The sequence below is a fragment of the Sciurus vulgaris genome (assembly GCF_902686455.1).
Source record: "Sciurus vulgaris genome assembly, chromosome: 9".
Taxonomy (NCBI): Eukaryota; Metazoa; Chordata; class Mammalia; order Rodentia; family Sciuridae; genus Sciurus; species Sciurus vulgaris.
Window position 1 is genome coordinate 140,317,813 of NC_136469.1, and position 27,374 is coordinate 140,345,186.

General features: G+C 47.7%; 1 protein-coding gene across 4 annotated transcripts; it reads left to right on the forward strand.

Moving 5' to 3' along the window:
* Nucleotides 1-25: 25 nt before the first annotated feature.
* On the forward strand, nt 26-24,830 carry ZBTB49 (zinc finger and BTB domain containing 49). Of its 4 annotated transcripts, none has more exons than XM_079153868.1 (8): nt 26-152; nt 4,796-4,962; nt 6,971-8,064; nt 10,706-10,752; nt 18,767-18,840; nt 20,591-20,673; nt 20,759-20,920; nt 23,659-24,830. In XM_079153868.1, exons 2-8 carry the CDS (start codon nt 4,811-4,813, stop codon nt 24,333-24,335), a joined length of 2,289 nt encoding a protein of 762 aa, XP_079009994.1. In that variant the 5' UTR covers nt 26-152; nt 4,796-4,810; the 3' UTR covers nt 24,336-24,830. The 4 variants fall into 4 exon arrangements, with proteins under 4 accessions (XP_079009994.1, XP_079009996.1, XP_079009995.1 ...); XM_079153870.1 differs by lacking the exon at nt 26-152 and adding an exon at nt 387-513; XM_079153869.1 differs by lacking the exon at nt 26-152 and adding an exon at nt 418-595.
* The last annotated feature ends 2,544 nt before the right edge of the window (nt 24,831-27,374 follow it).

The window sequence follows — 27,374 nt, forward strand, 5'->3', positions numbered from 1 at the left end:
CCCCGGCGGAAGTGACGCCACCGGAAGCTGGGCGGCCGGCGGCGAGGGGGCGTGATTGGGAAGGTCCGGCGGCGCCTGCAGCCCGGCCGGGGCGCTGAGGGCCTGGGTGGCAGGTGAAGAGGCGGCCGCGGGGCGGGGAGCGGCCTCCGAGGGTAAGGTGCCGCCGGCCTCGCGAAGGCGACTGGGGCCCGCGCAGGCGGAGCGGCCCGGCGGGAGGCCGGGGCCCCCGAGCGCCTGGGCGCGCCGCCTCGGCGTCGGGGCCTGCGAGGGTGGACTCGGGCAGGCGGCCCGGCGCGGCTGGAACACGCCCGCTCCGCGCCCGCCGTGCCCGGCACCGCAGGCCGCTTCGGCACCCAGCGGGCCCGGGCCTGCGAGCCCGCCCCGTCCTGGCTGCCGGCCCCGCCCGGGTGCCGCCCTCACTTCCCGTCCCGTCCACGCCGAGGTTGGGGAGGTGCCTCAGACCACGGAAGTCACCGCCTGCCTCGGCCTCGCCGTTTTGCATCTGTAAAACGGGTATGGTCGCAGTCCTGCATCGTCCCATAGGACTACCGAGTTGGGAGCCCAGTCTCTGCCATTTAGTAGTTGCTCAATAAAGGTTAGCTGTTCTCCACCCTTACGGTAGGGTCTGCATATGGCGGTGGCCACTAAGTATTTGTTGCCTAAATAGGGGGATGAAAGTTGAATGAGGTATCAGCAAAGTGTTATGGAAAACATTAACCCCCGGGCGGTGTGTGGGTGATAGGAAGGCTTCTCGGAAGTGAGCGGGGTTGGTCCTGGAAGAGCAGACGCGGACTGCCGTAACAATACCAAGTGGCTGAGACTGCATTCATTTTCTCACAGTTCTAGAAGCCAGAAGACCAAGATCCAGGGGTGGCAGGTTTGCCTGTTCCCGAAGCCTGTCTCCTTGGCTTGCAGGCAGCGGTCTTTGTGCTTGTGCTCACATGGTCTCTCTTCTGTGCTCCTGCATCTCTTATGTCTGTCCAAATATCCTCTTCTGTAAGGACATCACTCAGACTGGAGTAGGGCCCACCCTCGTGGCCTGGGTTTTAACTTCCTTACCTCTTCAAGGCCTGATCTCCACACAGTCACATTTTGCGACACTAGGAACACAATTGAGCCCATAACAAGGAATTGGCCAGCAGGACAAGGAGGCGAATATTTGCCATCAGAAATGACAGAACGGCCAGGAGATTGAAAAGCAGGGTCCTCCAGGTGTTTTGGGTTTTTTGGTGGTGGTTTTGCACAGGGCACATATAAGTGTGTCATTCTTGTGCTGTCCTGCATTTTCTTTTGCATTTGACCCTGAAAATTCAAAGAGGATAACCCCTCTTCATTCTTGGTCTGACAAACTTAAGCCTCAAGTTCAGCACTGATGCCTCTTCCTTCAGAAAGCTTTCCTTGGGCCTCCCCTAACTCGTTTTCTTCCCCATTTAATCATGCTTACCAGTGCTGTACTTGTTTTCCCCACTAGACTGATGCTGCAGGAAGGTGTGGAGCCTGTCAGAGTTGCTCACCACTGTACCCTCAGCACCTGGCAGACAGTGGGTAAAATTAAGTAAATGATGGAAAACTGAGAGCCAAGCCTGTGGAGGCCAGGAAACAGACCCTGTTCAATTTGCCGGCACTCCATCCTCACAGGCATATCCTGTACATACTAGGCATACAATATCTGTTTAACTGAATTGATCTTCCAAGTATGACAGAGTCAACCTACAGCCAAGACAAGACTGAAGGCTTGTTTGCTTGAAACCAGGGCTTTTGTCACTGGGGTGGGGTGAGGGATTAGAAATAAGCCATTTGAAAGTGCTATGTATACATAATGGAGTTTTATTGAGCCATAAAGAAGAATGAAATATGTCATTTACAGGAAAATGAATGTGACTTGAGAGATTTGTATAAAGTAAAATAAGCCAAACTCAAAGGTCATATGTCTTCTTTCATAAATGAAAGGTAGATAGAGAAAGAGGGGCGATCTCATGAAATAGAAGGGAAACCAGTAGAGTAGAAGAAAGGAACCAGGGGGAGGGAGGAGGGGCAGGAAAGGGGAAATAATGGAGAATGAAATTGACCAAATTATATAACATGCATATACAAATATATCAGTGAAAATACCACATAGAATCTTCTGAGGAAAGCTTGGTATTAAGCTTTGGACATTAAACTTTGGACCCTTGGAGAAGGGTCCAAATCTATTAATGGCTCCACTGAAAAACTTTGACAAACTCTTCCATTTGTATTAGACCAACTGGTAGAATTGCACACCCGCCCCCCAACCCCCTGCAAACAAGGACTTTGCTGCAGGAGCTTTCTCTGCAGGTTAAAGTTCCATTCTTGTTCCCTTAGAAGCACTTTTTCATTCATATCCCACCCAAACTTTTTCTTCCATTTTTCTTTTTTCCCTTATTTCCATAGTTGATGTCATTCTGACAAAGGCAATTTTCTACCTTTATATTCCTGGTATAGATCTGTAGCTTTTAAAAAGAAAAAACCTTAGAGTCATCTAGTCCAAGGAGGGACCCCTCCATTTTTACAACTGAAGCAACTGAGGCCTAGAGTCTCCATCCATCTGAAAGCTACATGGTGAGCACTGCTAGGTACAAGACACTGCTGGGTACCAGAGGTACACTGATCTGTAACACAGATACGTTGTCCCTGCTTTTGCCACAGAAGACTTGGTCGTTGCTATGCTTTGTGTCTTATTTGTTCCCCAAAGGCCCACATGTTGAATACTTGTTACCTAGACTAATGCTGTTGGGCAGTGGTGAGAACAGGAGAGAGGGGCCTTATGGGAGGCCTCCAGGTCATTAGGGGTATGCCCTTGAAGAAAATGGGGGGCCCAACCTTCTTCCTCTACACTATGGTCATGAGGTGAGAAGTTGTACTCCATCATGGGTTCTTGCCAGGTTGTGCTGCTGTAAGCCCAAAGCAATGGGGCCAACCCATCATGAATTGAAACCTCTAAAACTGAGCCAAAGTGAACCTTTTCTCTTCGTAAGTTGATTATCTCAGGTACTTTCTATAGTAGCAGAAAGCTGACTGTCACACCAAGTTTGCAGTAAACATGGACGAAAACCCTGTGTGACACTTCGTCCTGAATTGGGCAGAGACTTCATGTAGTGCTTGTCTGTGGGATTACCTGAACAATCAGGGATAGGCAGTAAAGTGAAGAGGCATCTGATTTGGTCAAGGAAAGCTTTTGCTAGTGACTTTAAGAACTATTTTATCTCATAATTTGATGTTTCAGGAATTCAGGCAGATGTCAGCTGAGTAGTTCTTCAGTTCCATATGGTTTCATCTAGGACACTGGTGTTTAGCTGCAGGACAGGCTACCCTGGAGCCCCTCTCTCTCTCCAGGTGTTCTATCCAGATGGACATCCCACAGCTGACTGAGGCTTCCCAGAGCCAGTGTTCCAAAAAATGGGAAGTAAAAGCTGTCAGCTCATACGGCCTGGGCCTGGGAGTGAGCAGTATGTCCCATTGTCTAGCTGTCACTCTTTAGGTGCGTACTGTGCACTTACTTTGTTGTCCTCACTAGAATTTCAGCTTCATGAGGGTAGGGACCCAGTGTGTTTTTTTCTTTGCTATTAACCCATAGCCTATCACACAGTAGTCACTACAGTTGCCATATGATTAAATTTTCTGTATACACATAATGGTTTCCTATCTGTTGGTCAGCCTTTTGTTGTTGTGACAAAATATCTGAGAAAATCAACTTAAAGTAGGAAAGGTTTATTTTGGCTCACAGTGTCAGAGGTTTTAGGCCCAGGTCGTTTGGTTCCGTTGTTTCTGGGCCTGTGGTGAGGCAGAACACCATGGTGGGGCGGGTGTGTCAGAACAGAGTGGCAGGAAGCAGAGCAAGAGCGAGAGCAAGGCCAGGGACAAAGCATACTGTTCAAGGGGACCCTCTCAGTGACCTACTTCTCCCGTGGAGACCTTGCCTCCTGTTTCTACCACCAGCTGGAACACGCAAGCCTCTGCAGGACGTTCCAGATCCAGACTATAGCACTGTCTCATTGGGAGTCAGTCGGAGGTCTTAACAGGGCCTGTGAGGCTCAGCCTGGCCAGACGCCTGTCCCCTCTAGGATGCCATCTTTATCACTCAGTCACACTCTCCAGGCCCAGCGAGCTCCTGCCTCAGAGACCTGCTGCTTACTAGTCTGTCTAGATACCTAGATACCCTAGATACCTGCATGGCTCCTTCCCTTACTCCTCACGTCTCATCAGAGAGGCACAAAGGCCCAAGAGATCCAACACGCCACCTTGTGCTTCTTGTTGTCTGGCAGTGTTCTTTATTTTGACTTGCACCTCATTTCCCCAGACAGGCTCCTGATTTTCCCCAGCTTCCAATTCACTGACCCTTGTTAGGGGTTTGACAGATACGGGTTAGATCTTAACTCGTTGACTTCTTAAAACCTTTTATGGATATAGGTGTATTGTTTTATTTTTTAATTTAACATATTCCTAAGTAAACCAAGAGAGGTACACATAAAATCATAGTCCAGATTTACACTATCAAATACAGTGGCCATTAAAATACAAACTTGTAAGATGACGTTTCAGTTCCTCAGTGATGTTTCAAGGGAACAGTTGTCTCACGTTGCCAAAGGCTACTGTGTTGAGTGCCCAATAGAGAACATTTCCATCTGAGCAGCACTGTTCTAGATCATGCCAAATCACAGCTGGACGGGGTGTGTTCGGACTGCAGCTGAAGGAGCTTGCAACAGGGAAGTGCAGATGAGTGAGTGGCGGGGGCCGCCTCGTGCCCGTGTGGTGTTGAGTCTCCTCTCTGCTCCAGGTCTCATGGTTTAGCATGGACGCTGTTGCTGTCCACAGCTGCCATCTCCTGCAACAACTGCATGAGCAGCGCATTCAGGGCCTGCTTTGCGACTGCATGCTGGTGGTGAGAGGGGTCTGCTTCAAAGCACACAAGAACGTTCTGGCCGCCTTCAGCCAGTATTTCAGGTGCGTATCATGCTGTCTTCCAACTGTGGGGATGGCCCTTCTAGCGTGGAAGTGTTTTGATCACATTTTTCTGCCTTCTTGGGTTTGACTGTCCTTATCTTCTTATGCCACATGGGGGTTTGTGAGGGGTTTTTATTTTAATTTTTAGTTCAACTTAATGTGATTGCTGCTTTTGTGTTCCGAGTCACCCAAAGGAAAAACTGCTCTTAACTAAAAAGTGTATCTGAGATGATTGAAAGTCAGTCGGCACTTTGTCTTTCATTTTATACTTCCAATTAATTTCAGTCTTCTGCATATATCTTCCTTTCAGGATAAAATGATTGAGGAATTGAATTCCTGGTAAGAATTTTTCTGTGATAAGAAATCAGAGTTGGGGCCAGGTGAGGTGGTACATGACTGTAATCCCAGCTTCTTGGGAGGCTGAGGCAGGAGGATCACCAATTGGAGGCCAGCCTGGGCAACTTAGCAAGACCCTGTGTGAAAATAAAATTTTAAAAGGGCTGGGGACATAGCTCAGTGGTAAAGTGCTTGCCTAGCATACAGGAGACCCTGACGTTCAATCCCTAGTGCTATAAGGAAAAAAAAAAAAAATCAGTGGAAAAACATTCTGTGTGCTGTTTTCATTTTCCTTTTTTCATTTTTTTAATTTCTTATTTGAATGTTCTAAGAAAATCTTTGTTTTGAACTCAACTTATTTTTCCCTGTAATCATTTTTACTTATATGAAAGGTTTATTCATTAATACTGAATAACACCAAATAGTAGTTTCAGTGTATTTAACATTATTAAAGTTATGTATTTTACATAATTTAGTTTTCTGGTAAGCAGGTTTATCTCTCTTTAAACACAATAATTTCTTTTTTCTAAGTTTTTTTGGTTGTTAGCAGAATACGTACCATTTTACTGCTCTAGTAAGCAATATATGGAAAATGATTTGCTCTTTCCCTTATAAAAGCCTGAATCATGAATGAAGTCTATTACAGTCCACACACTACATATCCTAATGAACTAGCTCATGAAGCTGGGCAGCAGGTTTTGTTCATATGCAAAATGCCCCCAGACCCTTTTGCTTTGCCATCACCTGCTTCTTCTGTCTTCCCAGGAGGGGAAAAAGAAGAGTTAGGTCTCTCTGTTGTGTGGCTGTTTTGAGCTGAAGTAATTCAGAACTGAAGCATGTTTTAGGGAAACTTAACGTTTTGTATTGACAAAATGTCTTCAACAAGGTACAGGACAGTTTACTAACTCGTCTGATATTGTTGCACACAGTACCAGTTTCTTCACTGTGAACTTGGCTTGTACCCAGAAAAAAAGCCTGGGTTTTATAGTGTCCTTTTTTAAAATTCATTAACTTGTGCAGTGTTTCTTACTGTTGGCTTATGGACCATTGGGTTGCTGAAAAACTTATGTAATTTGGTCATTTACTGATTACAAAGTGAATGTGTACTAAGGGTTGTTTTAATATAGCTTTTTATTTTTAGAAATTTTTAAGGCACTTAGACGTGAAGATATTCGTGTATGTTTTATAGTCTGAAATATATAATTTGTCAAACTAAACATGTAATATTCAAAAGTATGAATTCTTTAGTTTTCTCTATTCGAATGTAATATATGGATAATTGCATTTTGAAAAGATATTCAGAGCATTCTTATCTACGTTAAGTGATCATGTTCAGAATGATTTTCAGATCTTTATTTCTAATTCACCAGCCATATTGCTATGTGTGGTTGTTTTTTAATTTGCAAATATATTTCAGAAATTTACTTTTGAGACATATTTTTGAAGATTGAATACCCAACACAGTAATTTAATTTGTCTGCATTGCTTAATTGGTTGGTTTGTCAAACTGGTATAGAGGATTGAGACATTTTTAGGATAAAAGTCTTGACATTCACAGGAGGATAGTATTTTTTAATATTAAATATGAATGTTATACAAAAAAGCAGATTGTAAGAGTAGTTCTCATCGTAAATGGATATCTTTTATTTTATTTTATTTTATTTTTAATCAGGAGCCTCTTTCAGAATTCTTCAAGCCAGAAGAATGATGTTTTTCACTTGGATATCAAAAATATCAGCGGCATAGGGCAGATCCTGGACTTCATGTACACTTCTCACCTAGATTTGAACCCAGACAATATACAAGTAATGCTGGACACAGCACAGTGTTTGCAAGTTCAGAATGTTCTGGATCTGTGCCACACGTTTTTAAAATCAGCCTCTGAACAGCCCCCTGGCATGCCTTGTGACAGTGCATTCTCCCTGCAAAGCACTCTGGCCCCGGATGCCACCTGTGTTATGAATGAAAACTACCCTCCTCACTTGCTACAAGAGTGTTCCGCAGGGGCCCAGCATGCGAAAGTTCTGGATGAACCGCATCCTCATGCTCCGTCAGTCAGTCTACATCATTCCACAGGTGAAATGGCCAAACAACCCCCCAGTGCTTTAGGCAGCAGCTGCACAGAGCTCCCTTGCAAACAGCCAAGCTACTATTATAAACTCAGAGACTTCTACAGTAAGCAGTGCTGTAAGCAAGCCGCTTGTGCCAACCATGAGCGAGGGACAGAGCAGCCTTTTGCCTTCACTTCCTCTGCAGAGCTCACTGTGGTGGAAAGCCAGTCTTGTGCTGTCAGTCATTCTGAGTGTCTCCTGGAGTCCTCCGAGCACTTGCCTTCAGCCTTCCTGGCCCAGCCACCCACTGACTCCACCCCAGACCCTGAGTCAGATGGCCCCTGCCAACAACCTACCAAACAGATGAGGCTCAAAAAGGCTATTCACCTGAAGAAACTCAATTTCCTAAAGTCCCAGAAATCAGCAGAGCAGGCATCTAAACCCAAGTTGGATTATGGTTTAACAAAGAGGACAGAATCTGCCAGTGAAAATACGGTAGAGGAAGCTGGCAGCCGAAGTACTGAAGAAAAAGAAAGCGAAGAACTCAGTTCCGAGAATTTTAATTGCATTGGTGCAGTGGAGCTATCCGAAGCCCCTGCCCCACTGGAAGACCAGTCCCAGAGTCTTCATTCACAGAGACAGTACGCTTGTGAATTGTGCGGGAAACCTTTTAAACACCCAAGCAATTTGGAGCTGCACAAACGGTCTCATACAGGTACACTGACCCGTACCCACAGGCACGGGGACGGAAGTAACGTGCATTGACACCCTGCCTTGTTTGTGTAAGAAGTTTTGCTCTTTTCTTGACAAGGTCATTGATATTCTTAAAACTCAAGAGACATTAGCTACACTTTACTTTACTTTTCTTTTTTTTTTTTTTTTTTTTTTTGTGTGTGTGTATATATATATTAGTTAGCAATATATATTAGTTATTTTATTTATTTATATGTGATGCTGAGAATCAAACCAGTGCCTTGCACGTGCTAGGCAAGTGCTCTGCCACTGAACCACGACCCCAGCCTTTACTTTTCATTTTTGGTAATGCCTCTTAAAGTTCTGCAAATGGTTTTATAGAGCCATTTTTTAAAAATAGCATACTTTTTATTTAGTTATAGTGTTATGTGACAAACTGTCCATTTCTAAAGAAGTATAGTCAGTTATTTTAATGCACTCAAAATTCCTAATTAATCTCAAAATAATCATGCTATATTTAGTTGTTTCTTTAGAATTAGATCAACTTTATTTTTACAAAGCATAATGTAGATTAATTGAAACAAAAATAACGTAGTTTGAATAATTCTAAAAAGTCTCTCAGAAGTAATTTGAATATCTGATTTGAAGAATTAAGATTTTGGAGACAGGAGGTAACAGTTTTAATGAGAATCAGTCTTAACGATTTGATATTTTCCAAAGAAAATTTCTTCATTTTTAACATTGAATTTTCAAGGTTTTATCAATTCATACCGTCTCCCCTTTCTCAAACTTTTAAAGGTGTTATACTGTATATTATTATAAATCACACATATAGTATACCATATACATATCACATTATGTAATACCTACATATAACTTTCCTTCCTATAATTAGACATGATGACTTTAATAACATTACAAATTAATGTACAATTAGAGTCATGAGACACAGCATGCACAGGAAGCTTCCAAAATAACCACACAGTGTTTGTGTCATTGCATTTTTTGACATAGTGTTCCCTTATCACTTGGGATTCCCAGTTTGCTTAGGAGATCACCACCTCACGAATATTTGGGAGACTTCAGTAATTGTGAAAGCCATTTATAAATTAGTGTATTTGAATATAAAGTGCTATTATTATTATTACTCTTAGTTCAAAATGACTCCATGTGTGGGCATCACAGACTCAATTTTGCCATGGCTTTTGCTTAAGTATCCTGCAACCTAATGATCACTGTGATTTTTTGAGAACTTAGCTATTTGGCTTTAAAGGAAACTAAATTACTTGTCTGAGAGAACATCTGTTGAGAAGGACAACAAAGTGGGAACCCTTTCAGGGACCTGCAATCCCCAAACTATTTTCAGAATAGCACAGGGTGTTGCTTGCCTTTTCATCTTCTCTCGCGAGCCTGCGGAGGAGCCTACCAGTGGCTGCGCGGTGTGACAATGTCCCATCCTGGTGGCCAGCGAAGTGCACTTGTACATCATGGACTTCATTCCCTTCATTTCTAATGAAGCACACGCTGATAGACACAGCCCACGTGCACAGAATGTCTTGGACCTGGGTTTTAACAGTGCAGGGATGCTGAGGCCAAAAAGTCTGCCACCCACTGGAGTGGGGTCATTAACCTTGGCCACTTAGCATCTTGGTGACCAGTGACCTCCCTTTTTTCAATATATCTTTTATGGGAATTTTAACTTGCCTATTATCCCGGTAATTTAATACATAACTCTTTCTTGGACTCCCAAAATACAGACTTAATGGATTATAATCATTTAGGGCCCAGGAAGCCATTAGGCATTTTCAGGGAAAGACAGAAGTGAGGCTGCCCAAAAACATAGCAGCGCCCCAGCACTGTGGTCAGGAGGGAGCACAGTGTCGTTATTTCTTGAAGAGGGTTTTAATGCAGCCATGTGATTTGAGTGGAATGGGGAAAGGGAGGGCTCTTGGCTCAGTCTGCTCTTTAGGTTGTGGGGACCCAGGTGGCAACTTGATGGACACCTTCTGCAGGTCCAAGTGTGCAGGCTGTGTGCACAGAGCTGTGGTTTCATGTAGCAGCATCCATTCTCCACAGCCTGTTCTGTCCCAGTGGGATTACTTAGAACTACTAAATGAGAGGTGACTAAAGACCACAGAGGAGCACCTCTCCTGCATGAAGCCTCTCTTTCTCCTGTGAGCATGTCCACCAAGGCTGGGAGGCAGCAGAGAGGGGCCATCTCTGTGTCCCATTGTGTTTCAGGAGGTCCCGCCCTGTTTGGGGATCCCGTGTTCACACCTCAGGAGGCGCACGTGGGCTGCCTGTCGTCTTAGGAGCCAGTGGTGAAGTGGAGTCAGGCTGAAGAACAGGGAGCAGGTTACCGCTGTTGAGCAGAACTCCCTCTGCTCTCCAGCAGGAGAGGAGCCTGCTGTGCAAATAGATACATTCAGCTTCACCACAGGTTTCTACGAAGGCCTTTTGATGATTTAGAGGAAAAGACGTAGAGACTTCACTGCACGTCATCTCTGTGAGAGCTAAGTGTGAGGACCAGAGATGCCGCTCTGGGGGAGAGTGTCCTGTTCCATGTGAAAAAGGATGGGATCATTTAAACATTTTAAATAATCGTCGTTCAAATGCTAGTACTGGTTTTACAAATTGTTGTGTTTTGTTTTGCTTTGTTTTAGGTGAGAAACCTTTTGAATGTAACATATGTGGGAAACATTTCTCTCAGGTGGGAATACTCTTATTTACTATTGATAATTGGAAACCTGAAATGCAGTCTTTATTTTTGTTATGAATAAGACACCCTCTTGTACTTGGAGTGAAGCCTCTGATAATATGTGACTTGAAGATTTCAGAATAAATCAGGAGATAGTTTTCAAGAACACGAACTTCTCATTCACAGGTGGGAGTGGGGGCACATTTTGTTCTGTGTGCAACTTCTCACCGTGCCTTTTCCTTTTCCCTACCAAGGATGGGTCCCATCCTAGACCATGCCTTTTCTTTGGTGAATGAAGTTCCTGTACACCACACAGAGTGTGGCTTCTGTGGAGCCTACAGATGATGTTCCACTAACAGTCTTCTTATTCTTAAGATGTTAAGATACTCTGGGGGAAAAAAATAGATTAAACCTTTGAGTGCGCTTGCGCACTCATGTGTGTTGCTGGGGGGGCACTGGGGATTAAACCCAGGGATGCTTCATCACTGAGCTATATCCCCAGCCCTTTTGGGGTTTTTATTTCGAAACAGGGTCTTGCTAAATTGCAGAGGCTGACCTTGAACCTGGAGTCCTCCCACCTCACCTTCCCAAGTAGCTGGGGTTACAGGTGTGCACCACTGTTCCCAGCCTAAATCATTTTTATTACCTGCTTTTACTGCTCTCTTTTAGCTGACCTCCATTAAGATCATTTGGATAGGTAGTTAATTCTCTCATTCAGAAAATTTTATTGTACCTTCTCGTGGGCAGGTACTGTGCTAGGCACTGGACACAAGCCTAGAGATTTAATGTTTTACTGAAAAGTTCTAGAAATACCTGACTTTTGGGCTCCTCTTTTCTCTTCATGACCAGGTGCGGAGTACTGGGCTTCCAGAGGGAAACCAGATGGCAGCTGCTCCTGGGGCCTGAGGGCAGATGCGTATAGCTGCTGCTCAGCTAGGAAAATAAGCGTGGGCTGTTCCCATTGGGAGGGGGAGACCCTTGGTGTGTAAGGGCTGGGAAGGGAGGCCTGCAGAGTGTGGAAGCAGAGTGCCGCCTTGTCCCACACAGTCAGCCTTTTAGTGTCCCCTTCATCACTGAGGGTGTGCACCCCCTTACCCACACACCCAGACCTGCCGACCTAGTTCCACTCCACTCCCTATCATTGACTGCCTGCTTGCAGTGACATCACAAGTCCAGCATTCTTCCTGTGTGTGACGACCCTGTCCTCCTGGATGTTGAGTTCCTCTGGCTGGACGGTGTGTGTATCATCCATTCAGGTGCTCCCCTGCAGGAAGTGGTGAGCTTGTGATGCGCAGAGTTGAGATGAGCAGAGTGCCCGTCCCTCCTTCAGGGTTCTAGTGGCGACCCTCACTTCCTCCTGCTTACTGGGCCCAAGGGTCCGAGCTTGGTCTCTAGAGCCCAGTGTTCTGGATTTGAAGCCTGCCTCTGTCAAGTCTCACTGCTGTGTGACATTGAGCAAGTGTATTTTCTTATCAGTAAAATAAGGAAAATAAAGTTGCTTACCCCAGCGGAGTGTGCAGGAGGGAGGGAGTTAGGCTAAGTTCTTAGCGTGGAGCCTGGCAGTAGCGAGTCACTCTCTCCTTTCCTGTTGCCGTCGCCCGCCTCCCTCACCAGCCCTCGCTGCTCTGGGTCCCATTCTTCCTGTGGGACCTCCCTGCCCCCACTTCCCACGCCTTTGGTGTTGTGGACAAGCCCAAGAACTGCATTCAAGGGTGTTGCTAATGAGCAATCACAACTTTCCTAGTTGTTTTTCTTCTTTTTTTGTATGTGTGTGTGTTTTTTTTTCTTTTTCATTTTCTTATTCTTACAATGGGAACACTACTACTTCATGGACACAGACTTGAAAGCCCTTTCTACATTTAAATTGCGATAATGCAGCATGCTTTGACATTCTGCTCAGAAGCCTTCCACAGCTCCCTCTGGGAGCCAAACAAAGCAAAGCCAGCATCCAGGCCTCCTTGCATTTGCCTTCCTTCTCTTCTGACCCTGACGCCTGGTGCCTACCCTCAGAGACGCTGATGCCCTGGTTTGGGTGGGCTCAAGTACTGTGGTTATTTAGAATACAGTGATTTTGCTGGGTAGACAAGTTTGACACCTGCTTCAGGTCCTGGCCTTCGCTTGCCCTTTTAAATCATAGCAAGGCAGTCCTGTCTGGGACTGACACCCTCCTCTTTTCTTCTGAGTTAGTGACTGTGTTTTTGTTAGGTTTCTATTTATTTTTAATTTTTGGTACCAGAGATGGAATCCAGAGGCATTTTATCACTGAGCTGATTCTCCAGCCCTTTTTGTTTTTTATTTTGAGGTAGGGCCTCACTAAGTTGCTGAGGCTAGCCTTGAACTTCAATTCCTCCTGCCTGAGCCTGTTGAGTTGCTGGGAATGCAGGTGTGCATCACCACACCAGATTTTGTTAGGTTTCTGTGAACATAGAATTATCTATAGCCACAGTCTTTAAATGTAGGTTGCAGTGTTTTTTTTTTTATGGCGAAATGATGAAATTTTTATGAACAAGAATTGTTTTAAAGACTTCATTCGCCAAGCGTTTATTGCAAGCCTGTCCATGAGCTTCGCTGCGGCTAGAGAGGACAAAAGTAAGGCCTCAAGAAGCTTATCGTTCAGAGGAAGAGGTAACCATTTGAACCATCAGGGACACTCACACGGAACGAGCTGTGCTGGAACGTGTAGGGGAACAGTGAGGGGAAAGGAGAGTGGTCCTTCTCCTGAGAGGTGTGGTGTGGGCAGGGCGAGGGCAACGGCTGCAGAGCACCCTTGGAGACAAGGTGTGCAATGCCAGAAGTCCCTGGCATTCCAGGGCGGGAGAGCAGCAGTGCTGTCTGCTTGGGGATGTAGGGCACATGAGGCCCACACCTGTCCTTCAGCTCTGCTCGTGAATGAGAATGCAGGTCTGTGGCTGCAGGGCATTGGCCTCCCCCATGTCGTTTGCCAGCGCGTTTTAGTAGCAGTGAGCGCCCAAAGATCTTTCCTTCTGAGAATTGGAAAGTTTTAAAAACACAAGAATTTCTTACCCTGTAAACTGAGGATTTAGTGTTTAGTACAGTTAGATTTTATTAAGAAGTTAACTGCAACTTCATTAATGAGCCAGCACACTCCGTGGCCTTCAGCTTGGGAAAGCTGGTATCATGTCTCATTGTGCACACACAACAGGTAACCTGCATGCTGCACCTCTCTGGGTCTTGCACAACAGACCCCACGTTGCTTTGGAGTGTGGCTGTGACTTTTCTGAGGTGCCATGTCTCCTGTGCAGTGCACACAGACATGTGGAGTACATTCAGGGCAGTGACGGAGCAGGAAATGTGGCACACTCAGCCGCCTTTGGAAAAGGAGCATTTGTTCTGTCCCTCAGGGAGGCAGAAAGAAAAGTGCTGGGCAGTCTCGCAGGTTGAGTCCTGAGAGCCAGGAGCGGGTGAGAGGCAGTGGTCTCCCCATATCCGTGTCTGAACTGGGTGACTCCCTCGGTCCCAATGCTCACGACACCCTCTAGGTGTCTGCTCAGACACAGAGATCCCAGGGTGCAGGACTAACCAGGGTGATCTTTTCCCCACTCCATGAAGAAAATGTCAAAAACGAGGACATCAAAATGAACTTCTGCAATTTATCTTTTTAATTTTACTACTTCATGAAATCCTAAGTCTTGATACTCCTGAACTAGATGACTTTTAAGGTTTCAGATCCCTTTTACCTCTAAGTTGAGATTCCTTGACTTGGTTATATCACTCAGCTGCCCTTGAGAGAACTCACGAAAGGGAATGGAAGCTGTTGTTCATGTTTAAACACTGATGTTCAAGACGGTGTCAGAAGAGTTCATTATAAAATCATTCAATTCAGGGGTTTCTTTTCTATGCAGATTTTCTGTTAAGTTTATCTTTATTTAAAGTGGTATTTACCTAAAAAAAATTGAAATTCCTTTACTGGTGATATTTTTATCATAGTTTTAACAGCATAAACTTTGGAGTCAGCACATAAATCTGAATTAGAGAATTCAATCCAAATTTTATGACCTGAAACCAATAATTTACCTCCCAGATTCCTCAGTTGACTTCTGTACAGAATATGATATGCTTTCTAAGACCCATGACAACTAGGAATGGTGGATGCACTTGTAATCCCAGCATTTGGGAGGCTGAAGTGGGAGGATCTCTTGACTTTATACAGGATCTGAAGACTGGCCTGGGCAACATAAAACCCATCTCAAAAAAAAAAAAAACAGTGGCAACTGAGTTAAATATTCTGTGCAACCACTTAGCAAAGGGCTTCATTCATGGTAAGGGCTTAATAAATGAAAGCTGTTAGCATTGTTACCATCTCATAGGGTTTTAATGAACACAAACAGAGATGGTTTTAACGTGGCCTGTGCACTCAGGAGGTCCTCTACGTGATAGTATGGCAGAAGCTTGCCAAGCATAAAACAAAGCTCAGGCCTTGCAGGCCCAAGTGTGCTGTATGACCTGTATTGATTATATTCAGAGAGTCATCTAAACAGAATGAATAGTTCTATTAGTTTTATTTAATCTACTTCTATAATATTTATCAGACTTACATGTGCTCCTTACTTTTGGTACACAGAATTGAACCCAAGGGTGTTCAACCACTGAGCCACATCCCCAGCCCTTTTTATGCTTAGACAGGGTCTCACTAAGTTGCCTAGGACCTCACTAAATTTCCGACTTTGAACTTGCAGTCTTTCTGCCTCAGCCTCCTGAGCCATGTGCACCACCGCACTTGGCCAAACGTGCTGATTTATCTGGCAGAAAGAATCGTCTTCATCGTATGTTTCCAGTAAGAAGTAGGTAAAGAAGCATGTGGAAGTTTTTTCCAAGTGCTAATTAAGAGGAAGACCATTTGATCATATTTGCTCTGAAAATAAATGATGTCTTTTTAAAAAGGGAAAGTCAAGCCTTACTGAAGCTTAACTTGGAGGCTTTCAGTTGTGGTACACAGTTCACAAAACGACTTGAAGCCGCAGGGTCCTGCTGGCCATTGAGTGGCAGTGCTGCTGTTCAGATTGTTCCAGGACTGATGTTAAAGCCACTAGTGATGTGTCACTCCCACTCTCCGTGGGCTGCTTCCTGTGTGCCAGGTGGACTGTTGTGTTGACTGCTCAGAACGTGCTGGCTTATTCAGGGTTTCTCCACAAGTGAGGAGTTTAGCCTCACACAGACCAGTGTTTATTTGCAGCCCAACCATGAAACTAGAGTAATTACGTTGTTCATCTGAATCTGTTTTCCATCTAGAAAATAGAAATGATATTAACAGATACCAGTGATGTGTGCATTTCAACAAATATGTATTGCTGTTGATATTTGTTGTGATTTTACTCTTCTTGTAGTTATTCTGTTAAAAACTGGATGTTTCCCAAAGTTTTGCCAAATTCTTTCTCTTCATTTGTTGAAAATAAACCTAAGTTCTCTTAAGCTGTATTTTTTAAAAATTTATTTTTATTGTAAACAAATGGGATACATGTTGTTTCTGTTTGTACGTGAAGTAGAGGCGTACCATTTGTGTAATCATACATTTACATAGGGTAATGATGTTTGATTCATTCAGTTATTTTTTTCCTTCCCCCCACCCCTCCCACCCCACTTTTCCCTCTATACAGTCCCTCCTTCCTCCATTCTTGCCCCCCTCCCACCCCCCCCCATTATGTGTCATCATCCACTTATCAGCAAGATCATTCGTCCTTTGGTTTTTTGAGATTGGCTTATCTCACTTAGCATGATATTCTCCAATTTCATCCATTTGCCTGCAAATGCCATAATTTTATTATTCTTTATGGCTGAGTAATATTCCATGGTATATATACCACAGTTTCTTTATCCATTCATCAACTGAAGGACATCTAGGTTGGCTCCACAATCTGGCTATTGTAAATTGAGCACCTATGAACATTGATGTGGCTGTATCTCTGCAGTATGCTGATTTTAAGTCCTTTGGATATAGGCCAAGGAGTGGGATAGCTGGGTCAAATGGTGGTTCCATCTCAAGCTTTCTGAGGAATCTCCACACTGCTTTCCACAGTGGCTGCAATAATTTGCAAACCCACCAGCAATGTAGTGTACCTTTTTCCCCACATTCTCGGTAACACCTATTGTTGCTTGTGTTCTTGATAATCACCATTCTAATTGGGGTGAGATGGAATCTTAGGGTAGTTTTGATTTGCATTTCTCTTATTACTGGAGATGTTGAACGTTTTTTCATATATCTGTTGATTGCTTGTAGATGATCTTCTGTGAAGTGTCTGTTCATATCGTTAGCCCATTTGTCGATTGGGTTATTTGTATTCTTGGTGTAGAGTTTTTTGAGTTCTTTATATATTCTGGAAATTAGTGCTCTGTCTGAAGTATGAGTGGCAAAGATATTCTCCCACTCTGTAGGTTCTATCTTCACATTGCTGATAGTTTCCTTTGCTGAGAGAAAGCTTTTTAGTGTGAATCTATCCCAGGTATTGATTCTTGCTTTTATTTCTTGTGCTATGGGAGTCCCGTTAAGGAAGTCTGATCCTACGCTGACATGTTGAAGATTTGGACCTACTTTTTCTTCTATAAGATGCAGGGTCTCTTGTTTGATTCCAAGGTCCTTAATCCATTTTGAGTTGAGTTTTGTGCAGGGTGAGAGATAGGGGTTTAGTTTCATTCTGTTGCATATGGTTTTCCAGTTTTCCCAGCACCATTTGTTGAAGAGGCTATCTTTTATCCATTGCATATTTTTGGTACCTTTGTCTAGTATGAGAAAATCATATTTATTTGGGTTTGTGTCCGTGTCCTCTATTCTGTACCATTGATCTACATATTTTGGTAACAATACCATGCCATTTTTGTTACTATTGCTTTGTAGTATAGTCAAAGTTCTGGTATTGTGATACCCCCTGTTTCATTCTTCCTACTAAGGATTGCTTAAGCTGTATTTATCTTAGTCTTAAATGTAAGCGTCTTACTTGGTGGTTCCCAGGGTGTGACAGACATCATGAACCTCCATGTCATATAGCCCACAAATTTTTTATACTAGTGTTTGCACTCACAGGTGGACATGACATTCATTTTAAGACCTATAACCATGAACCATCTGTGCATTTTACTTAAAGTATACTTTGCAAAATTAAAAAGCCAGTTTCTTGGTTGGATGCTGTTCATTCTCACACATTGTCTCTCTAGTACATCTTGCCTACACATTATTGCCCCTGGGCATCCTAGTTTGTGTGTTGTCTTTTGGTAACAGAGCACTATAAAAAATTAAATGGGGAAAACGACAGCTTGAGACTATTAAATTATGGCAGTATAAGGCACTGTCTCCAAAGCCTAATTCGAAATATTTCCGAGTAGTTTCTTTAAGATCTAAAGTGTTTGCAATTTTAATTTCACTGTACTTTAGGTAACTTGATATTGACTTCCCATTGATTAGTACTTGGAAATCTATTTGGTGATCTCCATTTCAGTGTAACTTTGCAGAGCCTTGCTAGTTTCAGAAATTAGGAACTCAGAAGGCTCCATGGTACCGCTGAGTTTCTCCTGATTTGCATTTTTGTACAAAGGTCAAAATGACAGGCCTGTCAGGCAAAAGCAACTGTGCTGCCCAGAAATACTTTAAAGAAATGCCGTCTCTTCCTTATGCACAAAGGCACCTTTTTAAAGAACGAAACAGTGAATACTGGGTAAGCATATACAAGTGGTGCTTGTTTTTCCAGGTTATGTTGCACATAGCTGTCCAAATAAAGTGCATCAGGTCTGTTTAAAATACTGACTGGGCATCAGAGCCACCTCCCAAGTGCTGGGTGAGTTAACAGAGGCGGCAAAGGCCATAGCCAGGGCTCCTGTGTGCTGCCAGTGGCTGCACCGCGGAAGCACCCGGCTGTCCTGACCTCCTTGCACATGGCTTCATATAAGTACCTCTCTAGTCCTCACTGGAAGTTGGGTTGAACCTGGCTGAATCTGTCAGTTTTCCTTTTGAATTTATAGAACTTTAAAAAAAAGAAACCTTCCATTATTAGTGTTTTTTGTTTTCCTCTCTTTGCAGGCAGGCAACTTGCAGACTCACTTACGCAGGCACTCTGGTGAAAAACCCTACATCTGCGAGATCTGTGGAAAGAGGTTTGTCCTGGGCTTGTCCTGCTTGCATGGAGGGTTCAGGGGACATGCTGGGTACCTTCGTTCAGTGTTGTGGTGGGTGAGCCTTCACTTCCCCACTGTGGAGCCTAGGGACGTTCACATCCTCTGACTTTTCATGTGACACAAAATTTAAAAGAAAGAAAATCTGGGGCAGGAGTCTTAGGAGGGAAATGGGACTTACATGAAACATCATTTTGTAGTAAAACTTTCATTCATGCAGAATGTCATGAACATAGACTAATGTCCCCAAGGAGGGCATGTCTAGTAGTGACGCGAGACTTGCTACCTGAGTGACTGAACTTCAGGGCAGGTGGCAGGAGGGTGATGCTAGGCCTCAGTGGGCAGGTAGCTTTTGCTCTGGGAAGTGAGAGCTGAGCTGGCTGTAGAGTATCTGATGCAGGTGGAATGAGGTGGGTAGCAGTTTTCTCTGCACAGTGTGGTGAAGAGGAGGGGCCCGTCCCCAGACGCAGGCCACAGCCTCCTTCCCTCACTTGGTTGTTTCAGGGATCTCCTACTCTGCCTCCCAGCTGTCGGGCTAAAATCACAGGTGTCAGCCAGGACTACTAGGCACAAGCCTGGGTAGATTTGTGAAATGCCTACTGTGTGCTCAGTGCCATAGTGGCAGCATAAAATTCAGCAGCACAGATTCTGTCTCTGACAAGTTCCTACTGAAGTGTCAGGGTCAGAGACTGGAGGGCTGGTGGAAGGCAGAGCCCCTAATTCTGTGGTGGCACCTGCTGTGGGAACAGCAGAGGCAGGAGCACCTCCTAATTCAGGATCAGGTACATCGTCTCCGTTGTTGGTAGAAAATGGGTCAGAATGAAAGCTGCCGAGCAGCCATGCCCCACTTTCTGCTGCAGCTGCCACAGCCATGGATTGTCGCCCTTGGCTCCTGAATGTCATCTTCTCCCAGTGTTTCTAGTCAGCAGTTTCTGAGTTCCATGTAGAGTCATCACCTCTGTGTGTAGCCCCTTCCCCAGAATGCAGGGTACTCCTATCAGATATGCCGGGAAGGGAGGAGCACAGACTTCCTGGATCAGGGTGCTGACCATGTGTGGACTCAGTCTTCCTGGCTCAACAGTGGGCTGAAAATGGGTGTGAGACAGTGCAAGGGGACAGTTATGAGGTATCTGGCCCGTCACCTGCACACAGCCCCTGCTCAGCAGAGACCAGTTGTTTCCATTCAGAGCCTTTCTTCCTCTGCTGTCGGATGCATGTGTGAGTCTCCATGTGACTCCAGGAGAGCTCGTTCCCTCATGGTCTGCAGGTGCGAGAGGCTGAGGCTTCTCAGAAGCCTTCCTTGCGCGCTGCCTCTTGGTTCTGACCTCACCTGAGTGGGGAGAGCCAGAGCTGCACTGGCCCAGGCTCTGCAGGACTAGGATCCACACAGAGGGCCTCACTGTGCTCCCAGCCAGGGCCCTTCTCCTCCTTTACGGCCCTGAGGAAGTGAGGCAGAGGCCTGCAGCGTCTGCTCCTGTGCTGGAAAGCAGAGGAAGGGAGTGAGGTGGAACCAGGCAGAGAAGGGGCAAAAACAAGACGTGGCATTATTTTTGCTTTCCTTAAGAAAGAGACCAGGAAAGAGAGTATGAATGCACATTTCAGGGAAGCCAGCAACTTCTGCTGCCACCCTGAGTCAGAGCGGGACGCATTGTCTTCTCCCTCAGCAGCTCGGTTACCAGGGTCCTCAGGAGTGCCGCCAGGCTCATCATGGAAGCCTCAAATTGCTTTGCAGGTTTGCAGCCTCCGGTGATGTCCAGCGTCACATTATCATTCACTCGGGAGAAAAGCCACACCTGTGCGACACCTGTGGCCGAGGTACAGCAGAGTGCCCTCCTTTACCTTGAAGATCTGCTCCAAGCCGTCCTGTCCTTCAGCTTACCGCCTATTGTGGTCTCCCTAGGGTTCAGCAACTTTAGTAACTTGAAGGAGCACAAAAAGACGCACACGGCCGACCAAGTCTTCACCTGTGACCAGTGCGGGAAGTCCTTCAACATGCAGAGGAAGCTGGTGAAGCACAGGGTCCGGCATACGGGGGAGCGACCCTACAGCTGCTCTGCCTGCGGTGAGCCCCTGCCTTGCCCCACAGAGGGCAGCCGGCTGCCCGTGGGGTGGAGGGCATGTCCTGCTCCACCTGAGCTGGTAGTCACTTGCTTCTTCCCAGGCGAGATGACAGTGACACACTTCTTTGCCACCTCACGTGGTCTCTCATTCCAGTGTTCAGGATGTGCTCACAGTGTGCCTGTGAGGTGCCAGGAACCATTGCCAGTGCTCGGGATGAAAAGATGGTCATGAGTCCCAGGCTCTGAAGGCCTGTGTCTAGGTGGGAAGGCGTGAGCTCTGGGGGTGCTGGAGACCAGGGTGTCTTGCTGGAGCCCTGGGAGCACGTGTTGGGGGCAGAAGGGTGGCCTTTGTGGGTCATGGTTTATATAGCAGAGGGCATGTCTGTGGCTTGGTGACATCAGCATAGCGGAGCATGAAAGCTGGCAGGCTCAGTGTGGGCACGTTGCTGCCCAGATGAGGATATAGAGACTGGGGCTGGGGAGCCTGTGAGTGCGTGGTGCTCAGCCCCCAGGAGAGATGTGTGTCCAGGACAGGCATCTGACCGTGCAGACTGACCCATGGGCGAATAGACGAGCAACATTGGTCTTCTTGACAATCGCTTTAGAACAAATGGGGACAATGCTCAGAGTCCGGCTGTGGGATTCTGGAGCAAGGTGCTGTTGAGAGTGTCTTGTTCTAATTGCGCTGGCATCTTAACTAGGGCAGGACTTCGGGGATGCAGCCAGAAGGCAGCTGTGTTTTCAGCTCCCCGTTCTAATTGTACACAAACCTAGGCAGCTCCGTGCCGCTTGAAGCCCTCTTAGAAAGTAAAGTTCCATCACTTTTAAATCATAGATCGGTCTCAGATCACTAATTTAAAATCTCACTTCTAAATAATTATCACAACTGTGGACTTGGTTCAAAGTGAAATTTTATCTTCCCTCCCCAGCTAGGACTGTTTCTGACTCACCAGGTCAACTCTGGGGAACAGAACAGAAGAGACATAAAAGGAACATGGATGTTCTTACAAGACAGGGGCCTCGAGATGGTGTTCCCATGCCATAGAATTCGCCTGTTTAAAGTGAATAGTCGGGGTCTTCATGGGTTCCCCCAGTTGTGCAGCCCACCATACTCTCAGTTTAGGACCTTTTCAAGACCCCAAAAGGAAAATCCTCACACCCATTAGCACTCGCTCCCGTTCCCACCCCAGCCACCAGCAGCCAGCTGTCTGCTGCTGTCTGCTTCTGTCTCCTTCTGTCTCCATGGATTGCCTGTTCCAGACAGTTCTGTAGTGGTTACACCCAGGGTCCTGGTCACCACCTTCTTTGACTCTTCCATATAGATATAGTACGTGTGCTGTGGACATCGAGGGACAGGTTTATGTGTGGATGTGTGTTTCACTTCCCAGGCATGTAGACAGCCTCTGACGGTGGCTCACATTCTGAGCTCTGCCCGTTGAGAACTGTTCTCTCTTGGGGTCACTGCTTGGTCCTGAAGACAGGCTTCCTGCTCCCGCCACACCTGACTGCTGTCAGATGCCGACGTGCTTTCCCTCGCCGTGGGCTTTGCTACAGCTGGTGCCTGGGAAGCTGTTCCTTGGTGTCTCCCAGCCTCCAGGCAACTCTTATAGGTGGACTCATGGCAGCTCAACTTGACTTCCATTGGTCAGTGGCTACACGCATGTTTGGTGCAGAACATGCCCTCAGTGCAGTGCCAACCCTCCTCTCTGCCGCCAGTGCAACTGCCACTTGCCTGGCCTTGCAGGAGAGAGGTGCCATCTGTCATGCTTCCTCACAGCAGGGACACAGGTGGAGCAGGCTCCTCTATGTGCATGAGGCATAAAGACTCCTCCATTCTTTCTGCTGTTGAGAGTTGTGAAGATTCTGTGCCCAGCGATGTGCCCAAGTTGTAGTATCCACACATAGGTAAACACGGGCACGGGCAGCATGGGCATGCAGCACAGCAGTAAGCTACAGCGCTGAGGCCTCTGATCACGAGCGCCCGGACCCGAGTGCACATGCATGGCATCGGGGCAGGGCAGAAAGTGCTTTCACTGTGTCCCATGGAGAGCCCAGTGCAGGGCAGATGGCAGCAATGGAAACAGGCAGTTACCATGGTGTGCTGATTGGATTTTCCGTGGAAAAGTGCCCAGCGTTTAAGGTGTGGATGGTTCCGTCAGGGTGCTTTGTGGATTCTCACGGTGCTTTTCCTTAGTACCTCACCTGTTGTGTGACTAGGGTGGACAGCAGGCGTGGGAGGAGAAGGGTGAGTGAGGAAGCAGGGTCTCCACACACACGGGTGCAGGGGTGCTGTGGATGTGACCTTGGTATTGGTTGACAGCTTCTTGCCTGTTTTGATTATGCAACTCCATCTCTTTCCTTTATCAAGGAAGTAGGCCAGAGAAGTCATATCTTCTTAGATATCTTGTTAGAAGCTGAGTACATAAATACCTTCAGGAAAGGTGTTTCTAGGTTACAGATTGTCGTATTGGACTTAGGAACATCAGGGACACTGACGAGGGGCACCCATGTGGGGCACGCTGGCCTGCAGGTGGCCCTCTGTGCAGGGGTCAGTGAGTCTCTGGAGGACTCTTGCTGAGACTCAGAACCCACACGCTGGTAGTGGGGACTGCAGCAGAAGTACTGCCCCAAAGTGACAGGTGCCATCAGGCCACCAGCTCTCCTTAAACATGGTCAGTCGGTATCTGGGGGTAAAGGAGATCCTTCCAGAATCCACTTCAAACCCATCTCCTCTCTGCAGGGAAGTGCTTTGGGGGCTCGGGCGACCTGCGCAGGCACGTCCGCACGCACACTGGGGAGAAGCCCTACACGTGTGAGGTCTGCAGCAAGTGCTTCACGCGCTCGGCCGTGCTGCGGCGGCACAAGAAGATGCACTGCCGGGCGGACGCCCAGAGCCCGGGCGTGCTGGAGGAGCTCAGTCGCGCCATGGAGACCTCGGACCTGGAGAAGTCTCAGGGCCCCGACTCCTTCTCCCAGGACGTGTCAGTCACACTGATGCCCGTGTCGGTCAAGCTCCCTGTCCCCCCAGAGGAAGACGCCACCACAGAATTTGAGAGCCACCCTACCGGCTCCTATTGTAAGTTACGCTCCATGATCCCCCCTCAGGGTGCCAGTGACCAGGAGAAACTGAGCTCGGATGCGGCTAAGCTGACCAAGCCCCAGGGGCCACAGGCCCAGCCCCAGGCCTACGCCTACCCAGACATGGGCAGCCCGCCCAGCAGCGAGCCCCTGCAGGCCGAGGGCACGGCCATGGTCCGCTCCTCTCTGGCTGCTTTGGACAATCACTGCGCTGATCCCCTGGGCGGTCGTGCGTCTTCCACAGCTTACAGGAACTCAGAGGGACAGTTCTTCTCCAGCATGACTCTCTGGGGACTGGCAATGAAGACACTGCAGAATGAAAGTGAGTTGGACCAGTGACCCCAGGTCAGCACCTCTTGCCCCGGGAGGTTTTCTCAGTGTGGCCACCTGGCCTCGAGGTCACGGTCCTCCCATCCTCCTGCACCTAGCCCCTGCCTCCCACCTGAGAATATTCAGATGGTTCCCCTCCTGACAGTGGCAGGTGGCCTGCTGACCCCCCATGGAGGCGGGCCTGGGAGTGGGGCTCCCAGAGCCCAGGGCAGGAGAGTCCATCTCGTCCCTTCAGCCGGTGAGAGAGCACATGCTTCTTGTCAGCTACTGCACACTTCGTGTCAAAGGAAAGATCTATGTATGATAATACAAACGTTATTTTTGCATTTTTACAAGATTGAAATTTTTAGCATCTTGTATTTTTATTTACAGATTCTATTTGTATATGAAACATAATTTAATTTGAATAAACAAAACTCGTTTTCTATGTATTATTTGTTTTCTCCAGCATTTTTAATAATATGAAGATCATAGTGGTATAAAAATAAATATCATTGTACAAGGCCCTGGGTTTGATCCTTGGCACTGACAAAAAATTAAAAATAACTGTTAGTGCAGACCTGGCAACAGGGAGGAGTACCAAGCCCGGTCTTTCTGCCATAGGGCGCGGGAACCCCAGAGCAATGAACAGCCTACTCCCCGCGGCCACACAGCCTCTGGATCCTCCCTGGTTTTCTTCTTCAGCATGAGGTAAATATCCCACCAGGCTCAGGGGATCTGCTCACCTGCTTGGAGGTGCTGCCCAGCCTCTGGCCCTTGGCCCAGCTTCCTGAACACGCACTTCCTCCTCGCCCTCCCAGAGGATGGCAGCCTGTGCTGTCACTGCGTTGTCACTGCACTGTCACTGTGGGATCACGAGGTGGAGGCGCCGCCCCTGCTCCAGACGGATGGTCTGCGGCTGGAGGGCCTGGAGCGCCGAGTCCTCGGTCAGCGGCTCTCACCCAGACATGTGCCGGCGAGAGCGCCTGGGGAGGCGCAGGAAGACAGTCGCAGGGCAGGCGTCCACAGCGAAGCCAGTGGCAGGCTCCCTTCCCGGGTTCCCAGCCATCCACAGCACAGCAGTCCACAAGGCCAGCACGGGGCTGGCCAGCGTCCCTGCCCTGCACGAGGAGCAGCGCAGCCTGGTGAGGACTCGGCGCCTTGCACAGGCCGTGCTGGGATGGACCTGGGGCTTGTTTCCATCCCCCACTGCCTGGGGCTCCTCCGCCGTCCTGACCCCGGCCGCCCTTCCTTCTGGCCCTGTCCCCCTGTGGATCCTCAGCCAGGCTCCTTCCACAGCCAGCACGCGTGGCTTCCGCCAGCCTCTCACATTCACCAGCAACCTCTGGCTCTGCCCTCTGCCTGGCAGGGCGAGCTGTGTGGGGCTGGCTCCTGGAAGGCAGGCGGGAGCCCTCGTCCTCGCAGCCCTCCTCCGACCCGGATCACCGCTCTTCCGCGTGACTCTCCTCCCACCCACTCGGCCTCCCGCCCTGCCCCTTCCTCTCCACCTTGCTCCCCACGGAACACAGAAGCAAACAGAGAGGAGCTCTGCTCAAGCTCCCACACCACCCCCTTCCTGGCGTCTGTCTGTGGACGGCACCTGTCCCAAACCGCAGCTCCCTGCCCCTCAGTGCCTCCTGCTGTCTCACTGGGCTTAGCACTGGGACCCACGGTGTGTTTGCATCCTGCTCCGGGATGCAAGCTCTGGGCTTTTGTCTCCTGTTCGCTGCTGTTGCTGGTGCCCAGAGCAGTTCCTGGCACTCAGCAAGTGCTCACTAAATAATCGCGGATCGGTGTTTGTGGAACACATCTTAGTTGGAGTGTTGGGCATCCTAGGTTGACGCATAAGCCCTGTTCGTTCCCCACTAGTCCATGCAAACGCCTCCTCAGGCCACTGACGACCACCTCTCCCTGGCTAAATCCAGTGACAAGTTTTCCATCCCCAACCTGGACGCCCCCGAGCAGGACCTGACTCCTCAGCCGGGAGCCACCCTAGAGGACCACCCTCCTTCCCACCTCCACAGGGCCACCTTGAGAGCCTCCTCTCTGCCCCTGCCCGCTCCCTGCTCTCCATGACGGAGGACCTGAGTGCTATTTGCCCGTGACCTCCACTTGGGCCTCTCCTGGGCCTCTCCCCAGAACTCCAGAATCATGCACCCTACTGCCACCAGCACCATCCTGCTGTTCCACTGACACCTCAAGCCCCCTGTCCTGTCCCCACCCTCTCCTCCCCTGCTCTCATCACGCGGCAAAGCGATTCTTCCGGTAGCTCGAGCTAAAGACCCGAAGAGCTACCCACTTCCCCCAGGACACACTGTGGGTGCTGCCTCCATGCCAGGGAGACTTGCCATCAGCTCAGAGGGCCTGACTCGCCTGGACTGGGCTGGCCAAGCTGAAGAAACCTGCTTGCTGGGACAGCAGTTTGAGCTTGTGAAATGAAACTGTAGGGAGAAACTAAGACCAGAGCTCTTTACACTTCCTAAGTCCTCTCTTTCTCCCTTTGCCACCTGCCCTAAAATCTTCCCCTAAATAAAGAAACATTGAGATGAGGTGAAAACACTTGGATTTGGGTAAACACATGCATGCCCAGAAAATCAGCTGGCGGTGGGTCGGGTTGTAACTGTGCTGCGCACGCAGCGTGGGCGACTCAGGAGCATGTGGGTGCTCGCACCCCCACGCACTCCCCATCCCAGCCAGGGGCCAGCTGTGTTCTCAGCTCTTCACTGGCCAGCACGTGACACTTGCCCTTCCCTCTCCAGTCTCAGTGTCCTGACTGTGGAGCAAGTGACTACAGAATTTTAATGCTATTGCTCTGTGACTCTCTGCAAATAGCCTGGGACGAGGAACCTATAAAACCTGCCAAGGCCAAGAGCTGCCTTTCATTATGAAATTAGCGGGCAGAGGCCCAGAGGCTGGACAGGTCATCAGAAAAAGAATGAGCTAGAAGGGACCTTAGGAATGACCTGCCAATTCCATGGTCTTCGCTTCCACGGTCTTCCAGAAGGCTCCTAGCCACGTGGGTGTTCACGAACGCTGACTCCTTAGGTCAGGGTCGAGGCCTGGTAGCTG